Below are 22380 nucleotides of genomic sequence, written 5' to 3' on the forward strand. Positions count from 1 at the left end.
TGGACTTGTAAGCCCTTACATGGTTATATCTACTTGGGAAATCCAGATTCCGAAGGCTGACTTTTCTGTATCAAGGACTGTCTCTCTCAGAAGTGTCTGATATTACTAGTTAAACATCCTGTATACCACCCCACACTTGACTGCACACACACAAAAACATTTTGACTACAATAGGTAGTCCTTTAAAAGGAATCTTCTAAAGCACTCAGAAACTAATTTCATGTCAAGCAAGTAATTTCTTCATTCCCAGTCAGCCCTGGACACATAAAAGAAAAGACTACCAGGAGTCAAGGCAAGTAAAGCTTCCCTAAAGGCAAATTACAAAGATCAGATCTAATTTTAGATACACAATCACATACAATGGAAAAGCAAACTTGATACCAATGTATTTACTCTTACCATTTATAACACAGTAACAAAATATAGGCACTCTCTTCAACCTTAATAGCTAGGACTCTTTCTCTCCTCTATTAATATTTAATTCAAGGTATTATTCACATCCAAATTATAGCTCCTTAGGCTTCCAACAACAGTTCTACAGCAAACTGCCTCTTTAGCCACTGAAGCTGCTCCTGAAATGTCCATATATAAAGAGAAAACTAATAAGAGTCTAGTGGGAATTAAGACACCAGAATAGATAGTATTATTAGAATTAAAGTACAGAAGATAGACATATACCCCTCCCCAGTATAACTATCTCAAACATAATATTTTCCTCTAGACTGGCAAGATAAATATGTAGACAAGCCAAAATAAAAATATTGAGATCCCATGCATATTACTCACATTAACTCAAAATTTCTTCTTATGGCTTCTGGGATTTTGGGTTTTGTAACACGTACAGCCTAAAAAATAAAAGTGAAAAAGCCAAAGTATATTTGAAAAATAAATATTTAAATCTTGTGCAAAAGAGTGCCTCAAATGAAACTAATATTAAATAGCTATGACACAGCTGCCTACAAACACATGTAGGGATCCAGTAGAAAATCTATTTCTCCTGTCACCACACCAAAGTCAAAGATAAGCTGCTTGTTTCCTTAAAAAAATGCTTGGCTAATGGATTTCGACCTGCCTCTTGAGAAACCTATATGCAGGTCAGGAAGCAACAAACTGGACATGGAACAACAGACTGGTTCCAAATAGGAAAAGGAGTACGTCAAGGCTGTATATTGTCATCCTGCTTATTTAACTTACATGCAGAGTACATCATGAGAAACGCTGGACTGGAAGAAGCACAAGCTGGAATCAAGATTGCCGGAAGAAGTATCAATAACCTGAGATATGCAGATGACACCACCCTTATGGCAGAAAGTGAAGAGGAACTAAAGAACCTCTTGATGAAAGTGAAAGAGGAGAGTGAAAAGTTGGCTTAAAGCTCAACATTCAGAAAACGAAGATCATGGCATCTGGTCCCATCACTTCATGGGAAATAGATGGGGAAACAGTGGAAACAGTGTCAGACTTTATTTTTTTGGATCCAAGATCACTGTAGATGGTGATTGCAACCATGAAATTAAAAGACACTTACTCATTGGAAGGAAAGTTATGACCAACCTAGACAGCATATTCAAAAGCAGAGACATTACTTTGCCAACAAAGGTCCGTCTAGTCAAGGCTATGGTTTTTCCAGTGGTCATGTATGGATGTGAGAGTTGGACTGTGAAGAAAACTGAGCACCGAAGAATTGATGCTTTTGAACTGTGGTGTTGGAGAAGACTCTTGAGAGTCCCTTGGACTGCAAGGAGATCCAACCAGTCCATTCTGAAGCAGATCAGCCCTGGGATTTCTTTGGAAGGAATGATGCTAAAGCTGAAACTCCAGTACTTTGGCCACCTCATGCGAAGAGTTGACTCACTGGAAAAAGACTCTGATGCTGGGAGGGACTGGGGGCAGGAGAAGAAGGGGACGACAGAGGATGAGATGGCTGGATGCCATCACTGACTTGATGGATGTGGGTTTGAGTGAACTCCGGGAGTTGGTGATGGACAGGGAGGCCTAGTGTGCTGCGATTCATGGGGTCACAAAGAGTTGGACACGACTGAGCGACTGAACTGAATGGATTTCCTCTATTGAGGAAATAAATTTTTAGGGAAAAGAGTCTTCCTTAAAAGACCTTTCACAAAGCTCTTAAATGGAGTACTTTTGTTTCCTTTCAAACCTGAAAGTCAAAGAAACAGAAGAAAGGCAAAATTTCAAGATTTAAATTGTAAAGTAGGAAATAGTCAAAAACAAAAACAAACCCTGGTGGGTATATGCAACTTAATATAGTGGACAGTAAATGAATTTATCACTTCCTAAACCTGCAATCACTCAGTACTGATTACAAATAAACTGAGGAAAAACAAACACCAATTAATAATTAACAAACACCAATTAGCAGGTTACATTCTTTCTCCATAGAATCTTGCTTAGAACAAAATCTGCGTGCCTCTGCAAACATTGTTTACTACACAGCTTCCCTAATCATAGTGTACCTTGGCATAATTATCTATGAAACAGGATAGTTTTGGGGTGCAAAAGCCAGGTACAAAAGCTCCTCTGTGTTCTCTGTTTCTTTTTTGTACAAAAAGGCTTTAGTCTCCTGGGCCTTTCCTGTGTTCCAAAGAACAAACTCAAGCAGTCAAGAAACAATAATTTATAAAACAGGGTCAAGGAATATATATAACAACCTGATGCATATCTCTGACTCATTCTGCAGGAACTAAGGCCCTCACCCAGGTGGAGGATGGTGACTACATGCTAAGCATGAGCACACAGACCCCAGATTGGTTGGCACAAGAAGACTGATGATTAATATTTCTGGACTATTAACCAGAAAAAAGTCATGCCTCCTACAACCCTTACCTCAAATGTTGCCTTTAAGAACTTCCCTTAAAGCTACTGAGGAGTTTGGGTCCTCTGAGCATCAGCTGCCCACTCTCCTTGCTGGATCCTGCAACTAAATTTTTATTTTGCTGCAAACAACAACTGTCAGAGTTTGGCTTTCTGTGCCATGGACACACAAGCACTTACATGGTTACATCTACGTGGGAAATCCAGGTTCCGAAGGCTGATTTTTCTGTATTAAGGACTTGACCTCTCAGAAGTGTTTGATTTTACTAGCTAAACGTCCTGTACTACCCTCCACCTGACTGCACGTGCGCGCGGACACATACATATATATATACACACACACACACCACCTTGCTGATCTGAAGGAACTTTTAATTGCCCTCTGAAAATTGGTTGAACTTTTAAACAACAAGGCTTTTAGGCATGAAGCCTTCATTTAGGGCTTTTGAAAGAAAGCTTTTAAAACTTCTAAGCAACAAAGCCTCCCCTCCATAAAAAAGCTAGATCTGTGTGTAACTGAGGATGATCATAACTAAATATAAGAATTAGAGTGAAATGGAATAAGAAGCTGGGGACCATGGTAAAAAAAAACACCTCAATTTTCATGCTGAAGGTTGAAGCATGTGAGGTTATGAAGAACTCAAGGACATATCCAGAAGACAAACAAAAATTCAGAACCAGAATTGATTAGAGGTGCCCAATTTCCCTATGTGAGTACCAGAAAGACAGGTGACCTCCAGTATGATTCAGAGGGAAGCAATGGCCACGTGTTTTCCTAGTCTTAAAAAGTAGCATGAAATAGAACTGTCTTCTGAAGACTTCTATCTTGCAGGGTGAGGCTGAAGAATGTACTACACACATGTCAATCTTGGGAAATCTCATAATTTTCAAATATGTGAAATATAAGCACCTACTGATATAGAGACCATGAATAATTTGCTTCATAAAGAGATTTAAGAAATAAAATGTACCCCAAGCAATGGTCAAATACACAAACATACACAGTGAGTGACGAAAGGGAAAAAGGCTGATGAAATGAGTATGTCTATTGAAAGTGAACCCTGGGTCATAAGCACATACTTTAAACCAAAAGCCAGCATATAATATAATCATTGCCTTAAATAGCATAGGAAAAAAAAAATCAAGAATTTTTTCACCACTTTAATTTGCCACAGTAGTTGTTGAAGAAGAAAAAATGCAGGGCTTCCCTAGTGGCTCAGTGGTGAAGAATCTGCCTGACAATGCAGGAGACACAGGTTTGATCCCTTGGGAAGATTTCACATGTCACAGAGCAACTAAACCTGTGAGCCATAACTACTGAGCCTGTGCTCTATAGCCTGGAGCCACAATACTGAGCCCACATGCTGCAACATTGAAGCCTGCATGCTCTAGATCTCTTAATCCACAACAAGAGAAGCCATGGCCATGAGAAGCCTGTGCACAGCAACTAGAGAGAAGCCCCTGCTTATCACAGCTAGAGAAAGGCCCGCACAGCAACGAAGACCTAGCAAAGTCAAAAAATAAAATTTTTTAAAAAGAAAAGATGGGGTACAAATATAGAGAAGGGAAAAATTAAAACACTGAATGTTACAGAGAAGGTTCACTCAACAAGTATTAACTGGGTGCCTAGTCGAACCAAGTACTGTTTGTTTCAACCACTGTGGATACAGCAATAAACAAGGCAAGACTGCGCTCGTGGACTTTAAACTTTTAAAAGGACAAAAAGACAGTAAATAACAACAAAAAGCATATAAATAAAATTTCAGACAGTTATTAGTGTTATGTGGAAAATTAAAATACTAGATTGGGAGGAAAGCCAACATTTTTATTTTGGCATAATTACATACCTTAAAAAATTCTAGAGAAATTCATAAAGTTTTCATCAAGTAAAATAAATAGCTCCAGAGATCTACTGTACAGCATTGTACCTACAGTCAATAAAATGTACACTAAAAATTCTTTTTGTACACTTAAAATTTTAAGAGGGTAGATCTCAAGTTAAGTATTTACCACACATACACACACACACACACACACACACAGAAATCTAAGGAAATTAACCAAAAAAATTACTAAAGACAGTTTATTCAGCAAATCTGTGGATATACAATAAAGTCATCAAGAATTGTTTGCATTCCTCAATGCTTAAAAATAGACTACATATTTAATAGCATTCAGTTCAGTAGCTCAGTTGCATCCAACTCTTTGAGACCCCATGAATCGTAGCACACCAGGCCTCCCTGTCCATCACCAACTCCCAGAGTTCACTCAAACTCATGTCCATCGAGTTGGTGATGCCATCCAGCCATCCCATCCTCTGTCGTCCCCTTCTCCTCCTGCCCCCAATCCCTCCCAGCAGCAGAGTCTTTTCCAATGAGTCAACTCTTCGCATGAGGTGGTCAAAGTATTGGAGTTTCAGCTTCAGCATCAGTCCTTCCAATGAACACCCAGGACTGATCTCCTTTAGGATGGACTGGTTGGATCTCCTTGCAGTCCAAGGGACTCTCAAGAGTCTTCTCCAACACCACAGTTCAAAAGCATCAATTCTTTGGCGCTCAGCCTTCTTCACAGTCCAACTCTCACATCCATACATGACCACAGGAAAAACCATAGCCTTGACTAGACAGACCTTTGTTAGCAAAGTAATGTCTCTGCTTTTGAATATGCTATCTAGGCTGGTCATAACTTTCCTTCCAAGGAGTAAGTGTCTTTTAATTTCATGGCTGCAATCACCATCTGCAGTGATTTTGGAGCCCCCAAAAATAAAGTCTGACACTGTTTCCGCTGTTTCCCCATCTATTTCCCATGAAGTGATGGGACCAGATATCAATAGCATTAAAGTTCATTAACTTCATGAATATTAATTTAACTTGGTATATGGGTTTCTCACCTAAGTCAGAAATTCTAAAAGAAACAAAAATGGTAATATAAGTAAAGTCATAGACTATATTCCTAATTTTAAAATGTACAAGCCAATTTAGGTACCTGGTATGCCTTGAAAATATCAGTAATGAAAACTCATCATGTAGAGTTAACTGGCAGAAATATCCAAGGCCATTCTTAAAGACAATGTATCTTACCAGAATTTTTAAAGTGACTAAAAAGTTGAATTATCATAACCATAATGTAACATGTTAAAGATAGGAACACTGAAAAATAGCCTTTAAGTTTTAAAAATGCATTTCAACTATAAGTTATAAGTTATAAAATAATAAGAAGTTATTTTATAACAAGACTAAAGCAACCAAAAAATGGAGATCTTGATCTATCCGTTTAAAAACATGAATATAAAGTGATATTTTTTTCATTCAACAACTTTTAATAAAAATAACAAATAAATATACCTAAGTTTAAAAGATCCTTTTTCCTGCCATGCAGTAGACAAGTAAAAGTGAGAAAACAAGATAGGAGATTATTGCAGAAATTCAGGCAAAAGACAGTACTTGGTTTAAGGAGGTGGCAGAGACGCTTTAGGTGGATTCGGTAGAATCAGCAGGATCCAGGGACTGGATGTTAAGGGCAAGAGGGTTGTCAAAGATGCCTCCCATACATTTAGACTGGCCTGAGGCTAAGAGGGAACCATTTAGTAACTAGAAGTAAAAAACAGGAGAGCAGCAGATTGGATGGGAAAAGATGAAAGGCTCAGTAACTAATGAAAGAATAGGAAATAGAAAAAGCAATGGAACAGAACAAAGTCCAAAAAATGACTTTACCATATAACAAAATTTAGCATACAATACCATTGGCATTTCAAACAAGGAAGACAGAAGGGCATAAATTATTCAATAATTACTGTTGTTAATAATTGGGGGAGAAACTGAGTCCAACCTCACAACTAAAAATGAATTTCAGATGAATTAAAATTTTAAACCTAAAAATACAACTATAAAAGTAGAGAAAAAAATGTAATTTCTGATTTTATTTAGATTTTTATATTTTAAAGTTGGTGAAAGGTTCTTAAAAGCATGCTGCTGCTGCTAAGTCGTTTCAGTCGTGTCTGACTCTGCATGACCCCATAGACAGCAGCCCACCAGGCTCCCCCGTCCCTGGGATTCTCCAGGCAAGAACACTGGAGTGGGTCGCCATCTCCTTCTCCAATGCATGAAAGTGAAAAGTGAAATTGAGTATTTAAGAGTTACCATAATTAACATATCAAAAATAGTTTAAGTCAATGAGAAAAACAGATAAAAACCAAACAGTGAGCAAACATACATCCAAGGATATTCAATAATTAACATAAAATACCATACACATTTTCTCCAACAGGATTTAGAAACACATATCTGTTAATTATTTGGGTACAATCACACAATCGAATGTATAGAAAACAACAGCTCATGAACACTGCTGATGAGAGTGCAAGATGCTAAAATTTTCCTGAAATGCAGTTTGGCAATATGTACCAAAAAGTCCCCATACAGGGGATACACTTTGACTCATCAATCCTACAATGAAGAATTTATCCTGGACTTCCCTGGTGGCACAGTAGGAAAGAATCCGCCTGTCAATGCAGGGAACACTGGTTGGATCCCTGGTCTGGGAGATTCCCCATGCTGCAGAGCAATTAGGCCTGGGGGCCACAGCTATTGAGCCCGCAAGCCCTAGAGCTTGTGCTCCACAACAAGAGAAGCCACCGCAATGAGCAGCCCGCACACCGCGACAAAGAGCAGTCCTGGCTCACCGCAACTTAGAAAGTCTTTGCAATGAAATGAAGACCCAGCACAGCTTAGTCATCACAACATGTACGTAACAGTAAAAACTGGAAGCCACAGGGATTAAATTAAAAGGTTAAAAGTGATGATGTAGCAAATCTTACTTCTGACTTGAAAAGACACTTACATATTGTTGATGAAAAAAATGGTTAGGGTATGATTCCATTTTAGTCCAACACTGGGGCAAAGAATATGAATAGGCAATTGACAGAGAAGTGCAAATGGACAAAAATTAAATAAAAAGATGTCAACCTCATTAACAACTAATGAAATGCAAATCAAAGAGAGATATTCAATAACTTCATTTGTATCCATGCATCAAAAATCAGCATGTCTGATTGCTTCACATGTTGACGAGGTTGTGGAGAAACAAGTATTCACAAATACTGCTGGTAAGAATGTAGATTTATACAGCCACTTTGAAAGATAAATTGTACATACAAGGAGATGTGTCAGGAATATTCACTACACTATTGTTTATTAAAGGCAAATTGGAAACAATAGGGAAACAGTTATGTAATATAAGGCAAGGAACTATAAGGGGTTGTAAAGAAGAATGAGCTAGATCTCCTAGTAACAACTTGAGCAGAATGTAAGAATCTGTGACATTCACATTATCTTTAAAATTGAAAAGCTACTCCAGAACCACCAAAAGGGTTTTACAAAGTTAGCTCTGGACATTTCAAGAGACCCTGTAACTTGGGCAGCTTCCCCTCAGGCAGCCAGCAGAGATAATGACACAGCAAGGGGGAGGACAAGGGAAATAATACCCTCGGACTTGTTTATGAGATTGCTCCTGATCACTCAGAGTGAATGCACACTTCTTACAAGCAGTATCATCTAGAAACTGAGGAAGCGTATTAGAGAAGTCATATTCACCACTTCTCCGATAATCCAGATCCAGAGACACTGCTTTCCAGTGTTATTGAGCATGACTACAGTAGAAAAGGCATCTTACAGTGACACCCACAATAACACCTACCCCACACACTTACATCAAACAAACAAGTTTCACAGAATGATACTTAAAACTTACTACAAGCCATGTGCCCAGGTTTCTTTTCCTGTTCAATTCCATTTTATTTAAAGGCTAGTCATAACCCACTAAAACTGATTTTAGAACCTAATAACGGATTTCAACCCACTCTGAAAAAATACTGACCCCAAAAAGCAGTTTTTCTCACTATTCTATCTCCCAATGCCACTGCCACCATCACACCACCACTAAATTCATCTGTTACCTTGCTTTTACTCAGGTCATTCCATCCACTTGAAATACCTTCCTTATTCCTTTCCCTCATATAAATCCTATTAATTCTTCTAGACCTATCAAAATTCCAAGCCAGTCATTTCCAGGCAGACTTTCTTGAAATGTTCTTTTCACTCTTAGAGCAACAGTCATCCAGTCAATTCATCTGTCAATGAATACTTTGGGATATCTACTTTGTCTGGAATTATTGTTCGAATTTTATACTTGAAATTCTTTTTCATAATCTTACTGATGCCAAGGATCAGTCTTACACTGACTTAACACCATTACTGTATCTTAATAATGCCTCACACATAGCAGTATACAGATTTTATTTCCTGCAAGAACTTCAGCTTATCTGTTCCAAGAGTTCAGAAAAAAATGCTACCCATAACCTAAAGTTAAACTGAGACAGACAGACTATAAATTACCAAAGCACTTCAGTTGAATAACTGCTGAATAAACAGTCCTATTCAAGGACAATTAAATTCAAAGCTCTCAAAATTCCCAAAGAATTTCCCTAGGAGAAGGGCTTACCTGTATGGTGAGGCCTGGGGCCATGACGTTTAAATCTTTCTGCAGAGCTTGCTTGAGGTTTTCGTCTATTTGATCTGTTTTTGAAGCCAAGAACAAGAGCTCTCATGACACTCAAAAAAACAGTCTTAATACTGTGCTAGCACTAAAACAAAACTAATCATTATTAGATCTAAAGTTTCCATGGTATTATTCTTTTATAGAGCTTGAACCATGTCACACACATATGAAAACAAATAAATATATATATATATAAATGAGAAAAAGTGTGAGGAATTATTGGACAAAGAAATTGAGGAAAGACGATAAGCAGCCATTGATGTTTATCCAATAAGTGGAGGATCTAGGTTTCTAATGTCTTAATTCAGTATTGTGACTTAATATGTGTCTTAATTCTCTAAAAAAATAAATTTCTATCTTTAGTCAATCTTTATCCAAATTCTCATATAACTAAATTTCATTTCTATGGAACTCAGCTGATTATTTTAAATTTAGAAAGAGGGAGGGAGGGGGAAAGCCTCACGAGAAAGTTCTTAGAGCATACAAGAATAAAGATGTCACTTCACCTGAATTGATAATTCACAAATTTTTCTATCCACCTCCATCAGTACTTTCCTCATTATTAAATAACCAGTAATGTGACAAATAAGAAAAGGCAAAATTTTCTCAAACATCATTCCAACAGTTCATAATCATTAAAGAGGAATCAACTGATAGATTTCTACACTGATAAACCATTTCTATATCTGCCTCTAAGAAATTCACTAATAATTCCAGAAGAGAGAAGTAGGCAGCCAATAGCAGCAACCTAACCCCTGGCCAGAACTTTCACTATCACAAATGAAATGTAACTTGTACATAAGAGAATTAACATAGCAAGCCGGAAAACTACTATCCGAGAAAGGCCTATTTGCAATTTGGTCTCTGACTGTCACCTGGGGTTGTGGTTTTAGAGAGCATTTCATTTCCACAATCCCCAGGACTGGGAAGAATGACTTCACTGTGCCTAAACTGTTTATTCAAACTATGTATTTTATGCTGAGCATCTACTTTCCTTCTGGAATATTGGTATTGATACATGCTAGGCAGAGGGTACCTACATGAACAACTTTCAGAAAAAAGTTGAGCTTCTCCAGCAAACATCTAACATGTGTTGTCACATTTCAAAGCTGGAGTAATCAAGTGTATCCTGCGTGACTCGACTGGAGAAGACTCTTGCAAGCTTGTGCCTGATTTTCTTCAGACTTCACCATGTGCCTTTTACTTTTGCGATTTTGCTCTGTATCTTTTTGCTGTAGTACATCTCAGCTGTGAGTATAATTATATGGAGTCCTGCTAGTCCTCATCAAACGTGGAGGTGAGTCTTGGGAAACTGCAAGACCCAGGTTCTAAATTCCCCAAATTATCTACTATAATAGCAACAAAGCTTGGCTTCCCTGGTAGCTCAGCTGGTTAAGAATCCACCTGCAACGCAGGAGACCCTGTTTTGATTTCTGGGTCAGCAAGATCCTCTGGAGAAGGGACAGGCTACCCACAGCAGTATTCTTAGGCTTCCCTGGTGGTTCAGACGGTAAAGAATCTGCTTGCACTGCAGGAAACACAAGTTTGATCCCCGGGTTGGGAAGATCCCCTGGAGGAGGGCATGGCAACCCACTCCAGTATTCTTGCTTGGAGAATTCCATGGACAGAGAAGCCCACCGGGCTACAGTCCATGGGGCCCCACAGAGTCGGACGCAACTGAAGAGACTGAGAGCGCACAAGCAAAGCTAGTTTTTAGTAAATTATCATGGCATAAATAGAATATTGTTAAGAAATGAATCTTTTTCCAATCTGTACCAAGTTATACACTATACATTTCAGAAAATGGTTATCATTCTTAAAGTATCTTAAGTAACAATTTGCTTAATTTAAGCAATTTTAAGCAAAGAAATTTTAAACTTAAGATAAAGAATATTTTAAACACAACTGCTCTATTATAAATTCAGAAGAAATGCACAAATAACTCATTACTAATATTATTATAGCCTTCACAAACAAGTTGAACAAGATTTCTAATTGGTTATTCATATATTTAAAACAAATAAGACTCACCAAACAATTCAATGTAAACTTCTTGAAGTGTATGGGCACTGCAAAACTGGTTCAGTTCATGGTGGATTTTATTGAAGATTAAGGTCTTGTCATAATCTGCAGTGTAGTTCTTCACGATATCAAACACTGGAAGAAAGGTACAATTCATGTTTACCTGTGTATCCTCTAATTCAGCCAAGGAAAAAATTAGTTATAAAATATACACAAGAAGTGCCAATGAAACAGCAAAAACATGGAACACAACTCTTAAGCCTTGGTGTGTTCCTTAACATGCTTAATATTCCACATATTACTGCATTTGCAATTCTAGTAAGCAAACTTTGAGTTCCATACTAAGGAGAGTATATATTATCTTGAAAGTAATAAGGAACTGTCAAAGTTTTTGAGCAAGGGCATGACACTATCAGACTGTACTTTGGCAGCAGAGTGAAAAATGAACTGTAAGGCATAGAAATCAGAAGCAGGGAAAGTATAAAGAACCAATGATTGAAAAGCAAAAGTTTAGATAAACAGAACTGAACTAACTGAGGAACAGTGGAAATGAAAGAGGGAAGTAGCTCCAAAAGGCCATTTTCAAAAAGGCAGTTTTCAAAGGTTGGGGGAAAAAAAAAAGATGCTAGGCTAGAAGGGAAGGAAGCTAACATTTCTGGGCCAGGCTTTATGTCTGGCAATTTATATACTTCCTTAACACACAATTCTCACAAAAAATCTAATTTTGCATAGTATAAAACTGAGAAACAGAATTTCAGAAATGTGCCTAAGGGTATATATTATACCATGCCAGAACCTATGCCCTTATTAAAACATGCTGCTTTCTCCCTTCAAATCCAAGACGTGCTCTACTGGCCTTCCTATGGAGAAAACTAGAACTAGACTGCAAATCACAAACAGGTCATCAAATAACACTCAGTGACTAATTCATTCTCTTGGTCATTTACAAATGAGTCAGTGATGCAACAGTTTCGTCTTTATCTCTCGCCAGAAAACAAGCAATATCTCCCCTTCTTCTGTTTTTTTTCAATCATAGTCCATTCCACTGATCTGTGACCAGGGGAAATGAGAAAGTGAGGTCAAGTTAAAGTGTTAAGTTGCTTAGTCATGTCTGACTTTTTGCGACCCCATGGACTATAGCCCTCCAGACTCCTCTGTTCATGGAATTTTCCAAGCAAGAATACTGGAGTGGGGTGCCATTCCCTTCTACAGGGGATATTCCCAACCCAGGAATTGAACCCGAGTCTCCTGCATTGCAGGCAGATTCTTTACCATCTGAGCCTCCAGGAACACCCTTGTGACCAGGGAAACTAGATTATAAAAGACAGGAAAATACTTAGTTGCTGAAAAATATAATCCAAATCCACTTGATAGTAACACACCTTGCTCTCTGTTTTGAAATTCTTTTGCTATTTGTGCCTGTACCAGACATGAAATTCAGCAAGACCTTACATTCCTATATATATTTTTGTTTGTTTGTTTGTTTTAGGTCAGTATCATGCCTTCTCAAGTGGGGAAAAAAACCAAACAAACCCTTAAGGCAAAGGTCTAACTTCATGGCTTTGAATTGTTTTTGCTGAACACAGTATCCTGATATTGTATGTGTGCAAATTTCAGTAATAAGGATAATTATTAACAAATAATACTTAGTAAGGAAAAGTATTACTACTTACTTAGTAATAAGTAATAAGGATAATAAAATGACAGATTTTTTAAAAAATTTATTTTATTACAGTATAGTTGATTTATAATGTATTAATTTCTACTATATAGCAAAATGATTCAGTTATACATATATACACATTCTTTTTCATGTTTTCTTTCATTATGATTTATCACATAAGAGTGAATATAGTTCCCTGTGCTGTACAGTGGGGTCATACTGCTTATCCATCCTTTATGTAACAGTTTGCGTCCACTAATTCCAAACTGCCAACCCACCCTCCCGCGAGGCAACCATAAATCTGTTGTTTCATAATTTGTGTCATATTTTAGATTTCACATGTAATTGGTATCATACCATTATTTGCCTTTCTGACTTTACTTAGTATGATAATCTCTAATCCATCCATGCTGCTGAAAATTGGCATTACATCATTCTTTTTTATGCTGCATAGTATTCTATTATATGCATGTACCACATCTTTTTTAATCCATTCATCTGTCGATGGACATTTAGGTTGTTTCCATGTCTTGGCTATAGTTAATGGTGCTACAATGAACACTGGGGCATGTATCTTTTCAAATTAAAATTTGTCTACGTACATGCCCAAGAGTAGGATTGCTGGATCATATGACAGCTTTATTTCTGGTCTTTTGAGAAATCTCCATATTGTTTTCCATTGTGGCTGCACAGATTTACATTCCTACCAACAGCATAGGAGGGTTTCCTTTTCTCTACACCCTCTTCAGCATTTGTTATTTATAAGACTTTTAAACGATGGCCATTCTGATCAGTGTGAGGTGGTACCTCATTGTAGTTTTGATTTGCAGTTCTGTAGTAATTAGTGATGTTGAGCATCTTTTCACGTGCCTATTGAGCATCTGCACGTCTATTTTTGGAGAAATACTTATATAGGTTTTCTGAAAACAGCAGATCTTTTGATTCAAAGTAAGGTCTCAAAGAGACCCATGTATACCCATGGTCATAGCAGCATTATTCATAACAGCTAAAACATGGAAGTAACCTAAGTGTCCATCAGCGGATGAATGGATACTGTGGAATATTATTCAGCCTTAAAAAGAAAGGAAATTCTGACATGCTGCAACACAGATGAACCCTGAGGACATTATGTTAAGTGTTAAATAAGCCAGTACAAAAAGACAAACACTGTATGATTCCATTTATGAGGTACCTAAGAGTAGTCAAACTCAGAGAGAGAGAAAGTACACAGAAATGTCAGAAAGACAGAAACAGTGGTTGCCAGGGGCTAGGAGAGGGGGCGGATGGGAAGTTACTGTTTAATGGGTAGAAAGTTTCAGTTTTACAAGATGAAAACGAGTTATAGAGATGGATGTTGGTGATGACTGCATAACAATGTGAATGTATTTAATGCCCACTGAATATTTAAAAGTGGTAAAGATGGCAAATTCTGTTATATGTATTTTATCAAAATAAAAAAAAATTGGGAAAAAAAATCAAACATTAAAAAGAAGGCCAATCTTACTTCAGAAATTCTCATTCAGTTTTTTATTTGAACAGTACTCCATCTCTGGGGGTTTTCAACTATTACCAAGAAAATGTTTTCCCCACACTGAGGACTTTCAGATTGCAAATTAGCAAATCTCAGCTAAAAAAGATTTTTTGGTGGTCACAAATCAATGTGGTCAAGGAACTGATCAGTTATAGACTTTTAATGTGTAAGGAAATTATTTTTCATCCTGATTGGGTGAAATGCCACTTTCTAGGAATTCTAGAAATAATCAATGACTATCTTGCTAAATACACTCAGCTCAGAGTATCCCATACAGTTGCAGAAAGTCAAGTCTGTCCAGGATTTGTGACCTATCACTATCACCATTCCCTACGAATGGAAAATATTCCAATGATTATTTTATATAGAGAGAGATCAGAAATGAATGAAGTCATAAAACTTTCCTTAGGGAATCTCTTCTTATTCTTCAGGGACTCTCTCAGTTACAGACACTCTGATTATAACTCTAACAGAATAGATGGGTACCATACCTGCACAAGGGGCCAACATATTAACCACTTCTATTCGGTCAATATAGATCATGACCCCACCACTAAAAACAGAGAAATGGAAAAATGTGAGCCAAATACAAACTATTAGAGTCCCATATTAATCCCAAATCATCCAACAAATCCCACGTGATAGAAATTTAGAAGTAAAATCTAAAGATATACTACTGATTAGAACGACCTCATTAATCACTACTCAAATGACTCTTATACACACTCACCTGGCTCCTCTCATAACCAAAGGCTCTCCTTTGTAAATGCTGTTATCAGATGAGCTCAAAGGAAGACTTAGACCTAAAACCTAGAGCTGCTTAACACTCTGCCTTTATTAACTGAAGCCAACAGCTAAAGCAGTGCATTCCTCAAACTTCTCCAACAAGGAACAGATAAAATGGTTTCCCAAGAGGTAGAGGTCAGCCATGAACTGAAATTCTTTTGATTTCCTGCCCTATCTTAATCTACTTTTCATCTGTATTTATTCTAATATGAAAAAAAGAATTTTCCCCCAAAACGTGAAGTAAAACTGACACTTCAGAAAGATAGCTCTTGTTAATTAATGGTTTCCTATACTTCCTGGCCTACCAGCACACATCCTGAAGGACATGTGAACCTCAGTTTAAGATACTTGAAGTTAAGAGATTTTGAAACTATACAATTAAGCCCTTCTATCAACTTACAATAACATTTTTTTCTGATAAAAAAAAAACCATAATACCTGCTCACAGGCAAAAAATCTGACAAACATAGGAAAGCATGAAAATAAGAATAAAATTTACCCAACATCTCATCAGCTGCCAATTTTGAGTCCTCTCTGAAGGGAATCCATAAAAGAGAGTTACAGATAGACCTAGAGAACTTGGTATCAAATACCTTAACTTAAAACAGAGAGAATCTGCTCCCTTTTTAAGAGCATTCCTGTCCTTCCACAGATTTCAAAGCCTCTTTTATAGGCTTTAAAAGTGATATATTAGTCATTTAAAATACAGAATTTAAAACATACTTTGAGCTTTATACTCTTCCTTTTATACAATGCAATGTACTGATTATACTCTTTGGGCCTTGCCTTTCTTTCCTGCCCCAAAACTCTTTAGGGCAGTGATTTTCTAAATATGGTCTTTGGACCAGCAGTATTAGCATCACCTGGGAACTTCTGCTAGCAATGCAAATTCTTGGGTCTCATTCCAGACCTACTAAATCAGAAACTCTAAATTAGATGGCATTTAATACTATACTTGATATGGTGAGCTAATTCCATTTTAAGCTGTTACTATCAGTTTAAAATGACTCCTAAGATGGAAAGCTATTTGGAGGCAGGGCTTTTCTCAAATAATGCTCAGAAGAGAAATTCCCCTCGGTTACTATCACGCCTATCTGAAAGATGTTTAAGAGACTACAGCTTATGAACAGAAACTACATCTGAATCAAAGGGACACTGGTAAGCAAGGGGAATGCTTACCTTGTTCCACAAGGCACATTTTTAACTTCATCAGTTTGTAGTGTTGTCTGGGGAGGAAAAAATATCTCATCAATACTCAGCACACATATCATCAAGGAACCACTAGTGCTAAAGGAAAATCTCTACAGAACTGCTAAGAGATAAGTACAAGAGAACTCCATTACCATTTTAGCCCCCTAAATTTCTTTTTGTATCCTCGTTGTTCAGTTGCTAAGTTGTGTCTGACTCGTTGCAACCCCATGGACCTCAGCATGCAAGGCTTTCCTGTTCTACACTCTCTCTCGGAGTTTGCTCAAACTCATGTCCATTGAGTCAGTGATGCCATCCAACCGTTTCATCCTGTCATCCCCTTCTCCATCTGCCCTCAATCGTTCCCAGCATCAGGGTCTTTTTCAATGACTCAGCTCTTTGTATCAGGTGGCCAAAGTATTGGCGCTTCAGCATCAGTCCTTCCAATGAATATTCAGGGTTGATACCTTACAGGATTGGTTTGATCTCCTTGCTGTCCAAGGACTCTCAAGAGTCTTTTCCAGCAGCACAGTTCAAAACCATCAATTCTTCAGCACTCAGCCTTCTTTATGGTCCAACTCTCACATCCATGTGTGACTAGAAAAACCGTAACTTTGACTATATGGATCTTTGCTGGCAAAGTGATGTCTCTGCCTTCTAACATGCTGCCTAGGCTTGTCATAGATTTTTGTATCCGAACAGACATAAAAGACCAGAGACAAAATATTTTACAGTTAATGTTTGAGTCAAGACGCACCAGGAAAAGTTTCAATCTTCAATCTCTCACTCAGAGTCCTTTATTTGCCTGGGGTTGGCCTGGGATTGCAAACTACATGGAATACCCACGAGGATACTACTGCTAGGACTTGTGTTTTGAACTCTGATTCCACTGCTAATATTAATGTTTACAATGAAGGTAAAAGATAACTATTATATGCATACAAGTAGGCCTTTGAACTCAACAGCAACCTCTTCCTCTGAAGCTGTAGGCAGTATTTTAAGTCAGGTCCTAGTGATCTCTCAGATGGTCTATTCAATTTCCTTTTTAACAGAACTGCCACCATCAGCAGTGCTTCCTCCTAGTGAACCAACAATATGGTACTTAATTACTCTACCCTGTCATAACTTGATTTGGATCCGGAACGACTCCCTATTGCACTGGAAGGCATCCAGCAGGTGAGCACATAATGAGTGTATCCTGGACACAATGCACTGTATTAAGCCCACAGCAAGAGTACTTGACAGAATACAAAGGAGAAAGGATGCATGGCCCCTGTTTCCAAAGAGCTCACAATCCAACACAGGAGAGAAAATCATTACGAAGCAATCCATAACAGATACAAATTAGGTATTAACTGGCAGAGTTAAATAACCAGTCACACAAACTGTGTGTATAGGTTTCAGGAAGCAGTTGGCTTGCCTGGAGTAGGAAGGGCAATATAGATGAGGTTAGGCTCTGAGAAGAGAACACGATGATGTTAGGGAGAGGGCCTTGAATATTGGCTGGAGGGGAGGTGGGGGAGGTTGTGCTCTCCCTAATCCATCCTATCAACAGCCACAAAATGAACCTTTCAAAAATATGACTTTTTCTTCATTCCTTTGCTTATGTGTGATGTAGTTCTCATTATCTACCACATCCGCAGGCAAGACCACCAGCTGGGAAGCTTAAGTAGTAATTTATTTAGATTAACGTAGAAAAGGCCATGGAAACTGAAAGCTGTCAACCCAGGAGACTTAACAGAGGAGTCTGATAACTAGTTGCATATAAAATTCCAGGAGAGAGAAGAATAGACTATGAATTTTGGGGTTAAAAGGTTGATAATAAACATTAGTGACAGGTTCTGAGTAGAGAGAGGGAAGTTGATAAGAAAGGTGAGCTCAGTTTATTCCCTTCCAAACATTAACCAAATTCAACTTCCATATCAACTTTACATATACATTTCTATTTAAATCTAAAGGATAGACTTCAATTTTCAAACCAAGAACCAGCAAAGAGTTCAAAGGTTAAATCTTCAATTTAACATCCTATCTTCATGTACTTTTTTACTTCTTTTATATTATCTCAAAAATCATTTTCCCAGTATAAATATTTTAAAAGTCTTTGGTTTTGTTATATATATTTTAAAGGCTAAAAGTCTTCATATTTTTCTAAACATTTTTTTTTCCTTACATCATATATGGGGATATCACATTTCCCCAAGATGCTTCTTAAATATTCCTATCAAATGCTAAATCTGTTAAGCCATTTGTTTATATAAGCTATGTCCTCTAATGTGTTCCAAAAACTCCTAAAAATAAGTTTCTGCATCTCATTCCTACAAAAACTTCTTCTTAAGAGGGTTTTATTAATATAATTCTTTCCTAGAACATTGCTGTTTCACATATAAAGACCATTTCCATTTAGTCAAACTGACTCCAACATTTAATATTTTGTAGCTACAAAGTACATTAGTTCACAAAAATCTTTTTACAAATTTCATTTCTTATAATAGTTTATCACTCTATATGTGAATGTGTGTATATATAAAATATTCGTATGTAAATATATACACACATCCTGTATTTATCTCTTTTATATAAAAGAGTCATCAGTATGACTCAACATACTAATCTCCAAGAAGGCAGAGACAGACAGGTCTGGCACTGAACAAAATCTAAAAAAAAAGCCCCTGATCTCTAAGCGTCTGATGACGCCATTGACAACATCACTATAGAACATTTAAGCTGTTGGCTGTGGCTGTTGTTGTTCAATCGCTAAGTCATATCTGACTCTTTGCGACTCCACGGACTGCAGCACGCCAGGCTTCCCTGTCCTTTACTATCTCCTGGAGTTTGCTCAAACTGAATCAGTAATGCTATTTAACCATCTCATCCTGTTGCCCTCTTCTTGTGTGGCCTTCAATCTTTCCTAGAATCAGGGTCTTTTCAAATAAGTTATCTCTTCACATCACGTGGCCCATGTCGAAGTTTCAGCCATCAGTCCTTCCAATGAATATTCAGGGTTGATTTCTTCTAGGATTGACTGGTTTGATCTCTCCTTACAGTCCAAGGAACTCTCAAGAGTCTTCCCTAGCACCACAATTCAAAAGCATCAATTCTTCAGTACTCAGCCTTCCATATGGTCCAATTCTCACATCCATACATGATTAACTGAAAAACCACAGCTTTGACTACATAAAGCTTTGTTGGCCAAATGAGGGCTTTGCTTTTTAGCATACTGTCTAGGTTTGTCAGCTGTCCTTTCAAACAGCAAGTGTCTTTCAACTTCATGGCTGCAGTCACTATCCACAGTGATTCTGGAGCCCAAGAAAATAAAATCTGTCACGCTTCCACTTTTTCCCCTTCTATTTGCCATGAAGTGATGGGACCAGATGCTATGATCTTAGTTTTTCGAATGTTGAGCTTTAAGCTGTTGGTAGGTTCATGCAGTTAAAACCTCTTGATTCAGAGACTAACTGGAGTCTAGAATGGTTAGGTAATTTCTGCAAAGTCATGTAACCAATTGGTGGAGGAGCCAGGGTCAGAACCTCTTCTCCAGGTTTCTGGCCCCATGTTCACTACATTAGACCGCTTCCTGAGAAATCACTTCAATTTAACAACTTTCACCAAAAGTAGAAAGGCCAGAAATATAAATTGTGTTACAACCCCTGCCTTCAAGAAGTTATGAGACTTTCTGGAAAAAAATTCACACAAAAACTTAAGAGACTAATAACAAGACAACATTACTAAAGGAAATAAGACCAAGGGCTAAAATTTACAATATAGACTTAAAGGGCTATGGAACAAGAGTAGAATTTGTGATGAGCTCTAAAAAGGCTGGCAAGATTTAGACAAGAAATAAGGAATAAAGAGAGAGATGGTGAGATGGCATCAGCCAAGGCAAGAGTGAATAAAATATGGGAAAACAGTATGGAAATCAGTCTGACTAGGAGAACACTATATTTCATTTCAATAGACACGGTTCTTATCCCAAGTCATCTAAAAGGAAATTGGAAGGAAATCTGGAGGATTTAAGTATTCATAATGAATATCACATTTAGCAGAAAGCCTAGACTTTAAATTACAAGGCTAAACACATTAAATTTCCCTGAGTCCTGAAAAATCAGCAGCAGATAGTAGACCAACTTCTGAATCCAAAGATTTATAATCACACAGTGCTTGCAAAAGTAGTAACAATCTAATCCTGCTTTGTCATCTTGTCATGTCAAAAGATATTTACTAAGTGTCTCCTACAGCCAAGACAGTATTCTCAAGAACCAGATGCTTATTTCAGATATTCTGGGATACTGTCAAACTAGAACATTCAGTATGCTGCTGCTGCTGCTGCTGCTAAGTCGCTTCGGTCATGTCTGACTCTGTGCGACCCCCATAGACGGCAGCCCACCAGGCTCCCCCGTCCCTGGGATTCTCCAGGCAAGAACACTGGAGTGGGTTGCCATTTCCTTCTCCAATGCATGAAAGTGAAAAGTCAAAGTGAAGTCGCTCAGTCGTGTCCGAGTCTTAGTGACCTCATGGACTGCAGCCTACCAGGCTCCTCCGTCCATGGGATTTTCCAGGCAATAGTACTGGAGTGGGTTGCCATTGCCTTCTCCAGAACATTCAGTATGGCTCCACATAAAATTGTGCTTAATGTCCCAGGCAAAAATATGAGGCAGAGAAACTGTGTATAAAAACTGAGATCCTCCATGTTAACAGTAGCCCAGGAGATTGCCTCTATGGAAACCAAACACCATTCTAAACCAAGTAATCACTGGTTTATGTCTCTAGTTGTGTTTCAAAATCTTGCTTTTACTCTGACAGCAGCAACAGAAAACCTGCTGTATTCCACTATATAGATGGGAGAAGTCAGTCCTTAAAAGCTGCCTGGCTCATACTTCAAGACAGTGATGTCGTTCAAAGTCATAACTTACGCTGTGACAACTGTACTCTGAACTTTAGCTCCTACGTTGGTAGCATGCTATCATTTGCTTAAGCGATAAGGAAATCTATCTCCACCCATGAATGTGGTACCTGTTCCTGTCACACTTGTCTTTCAGTGTCAGGGCTTCCCTAGGAATCACTCACCTGCACGGATCTGAAGGTAGTAATAAAAGGCAACATGATATGATAGCCCGGTCCACTGGGGCTAGTTAGCAAAGCTCCTCCCCTGCAAAAAGATGTTTCAATTTGACAAGATTATAAAAAGAGAAATTCTCTTTCCAAATCTAAAATGCTGTAATAAACATTCACTCTTACTCATGCTATTGATCTACTAAAGCCTCACTACTATGAGTTACTCGTGATGAACAATTGCTGGTCTCTACAGTATCTGTCACACCTACAAAAGTGAAAAGATAAAATTAAACTGTTAACATTACACCTTGTTTCATAAGCTCTACCAACCACACCTCCGGGTCTCCAGCATACTCTCAGGTATAAAGAGAGTCTCTCTTTGGTCTTTAACCTTTTGAGAAATATTTGTGGAAAAAAAATTTAGCTGGCTCTCAGTTGATGTACTTTAATTGTACATAACACAAGCCAGATCAAAACATAATACATTCAATCACCGGGCTGGGAAAAAAAAAAAGATAACACAAACTTCCAAGTAAGGAGAAAATTTCTGATGCTCACGATTCTTTTAATCTACCTAGAAAGCAATTAAAATATTGGGGGCAATTAACATATACACAACACTATATATAAAATAGGTAAACAAGGACCTACTGTATAGTACAAGGAACTATACTCAGTATCTTGTAATAATCTATAAAAGAATCTGAAAAATATATAAACATATATAACAATCACTTTGCTGAACACTTAA

At 37.7% G+C, this 22380-nt stretch overlaps 1 protein-coding gene across 2 annotated transcripts in view; it reads right to left on the reverse strand.

Annotated features, from left to right (window-relative positions):
- ERLIN1 (ER lipid raft associated 1) overlaps positions 1–22380 on the reverse strand; it is a 41897-nt gene that overhangs the window by 17301 nt on the left and 2216 nt on the right. The window contains exons 2-7 of one of the 2 annotated variants that reach the window (XM_006067609.4): positions 21642–21723; positions 16569–16615; positions 15095–15156; positions 11419–11544; positions 9331–9404; positions 787–845 (exon numbers count right to left, since the gene is read on the reverse strand). In XM_006067609.4, coding sequence (XP_006067671.1) covers positions 787–845; positions 9331–9404; positions 11419–11544; positions 15095–15156; positions 16569–16615; positions 21642–21723 — 450 coding nt within the window. Of the gene's footprint in view, positions 1–786; positions 846–9330; positions 9405–11418; positions 11545–15094; positions 15157–16568; positions 16616–21641; positions 21724–22380 lie in introns of those variants that run through there. The other variant, XM_044935399.1, reaches the window with a different exon arrangement.

The sequence above is a fragment of the Bubalus bubalis genome, chromosome 23, assembly GCF_019923935.1.
Source record: "Bubalus bubalis isolate 160015118507 breed Murrah chromosome 23, NDDB_SH_1, whole genome shotgun sequence".
Classification (NCBI taxonomy): domain Eukaryota; kingdom Metazoa; phylum Chordata; class Mammalia; order Artiodactyla; family Bovidae; genus Bubalus; species Bubalus bubalis.